This window comes from Carlito syrichta, unplaced genomic scaffold (genome assembly GCF_000164805.1).
Source record: "Carlito syrichta isolate Samal-C Ts95f unplaced genomic scaffold, Tarsius_syrichta-2.0.1 Scaffold90614, whole genome shotgun sequence".
In the NCBI taxonomy this organism is placed as follows: domain Eukaryota; kingdom Metazoa; phylum Chordata; class Mammalia; order Primates; family Tarsiidae; genus Carlito; species Carlito syrichta.
The window spans coordinates 22,397-23,029 of NW_007034710.1; the positions used below are offsets into that span (position 1 = coordinate 22,397).

The 633-nt window shown below is 61.1% G+C and overlaps 1 protein-coding gene across 1 annotated transcript in view; it reads left to right on the plus strand.

Annotated features, from left to right (window-relative positions):
• Positions 1 to 431, plus strand: part of LOC103261116 (lymphocyte antigen 6E-like) — a 768-nt gene extending 337 nt beyond the window's left edge. Inside the window, exons 2-3 of the mRNA XM_008058738.1 lie at positions 4 to 64; positions 211 to 431. Coding sequence (XP_008056929.1) covers positions 4 to 64; positions 211 to 431 — 282 coding nt within the window. The remainder of the gene's footprint in view (positions 1 to 3; positions 65 to 210) is intronic.
• Positions 432 to 633: the final 202 nt, after the last annotated feature.

Consider the following 633-nt stretch of genomic DNA (forward strand, 5'->3'; position numbering starts at 1 on the left):
AAGCCAACCATCTGCTCTGAATCGGACAACTACTGTGTGACTATATCTGCTGCTGCTGGCGTTGGTAAGTGCTGGCAAGGGACAGCCAGGCCTCAGACTCCGTCGTCCTTTTCTGGCCATCTCCCTGGCAGGCTAGGGCTTGGCAGAAACTGTCTCTGTCTGCCTGAAGCCAACCTGTCTCTCTCCTCACAACCTCATTTTCCCATGCAGGAAAGGTTGTGGACTTCGGCCACAGCCTGAACAAGGGCTGCTCCCCAATCTGCCCCGGCCCAAGCGTCAATCTCGGTGTGGCGTCCGTGGGTACCCACTGCTGCCAGAGCTTCCTGTGCAATTTCAGCGCAGCTGACGGCGGGCTGCGGGCCAGCGCCACCCTGCTGGGCCTCGGGCTGCTGCTCAGCCTACTGCCAGCTCTGCTACGTCTTGGCCCCTGACCTCTCTGACCCTGCACCTGCCCCCTCCCCCTCAGCTCAAGAAGGAAAGCCATCCCCTCCCAGATCCCAAGAGGATATCAGAGCCTCCTCACGTGCCTGATCCACCCCCTCGGCCCCAGGTCCCAAGGGTCAGGCTCACCCTCTGCACCTGCCCTGCCCCAAGTGGGACCAGCTATCCTCACTTCTGGGGTCGATTATGGAC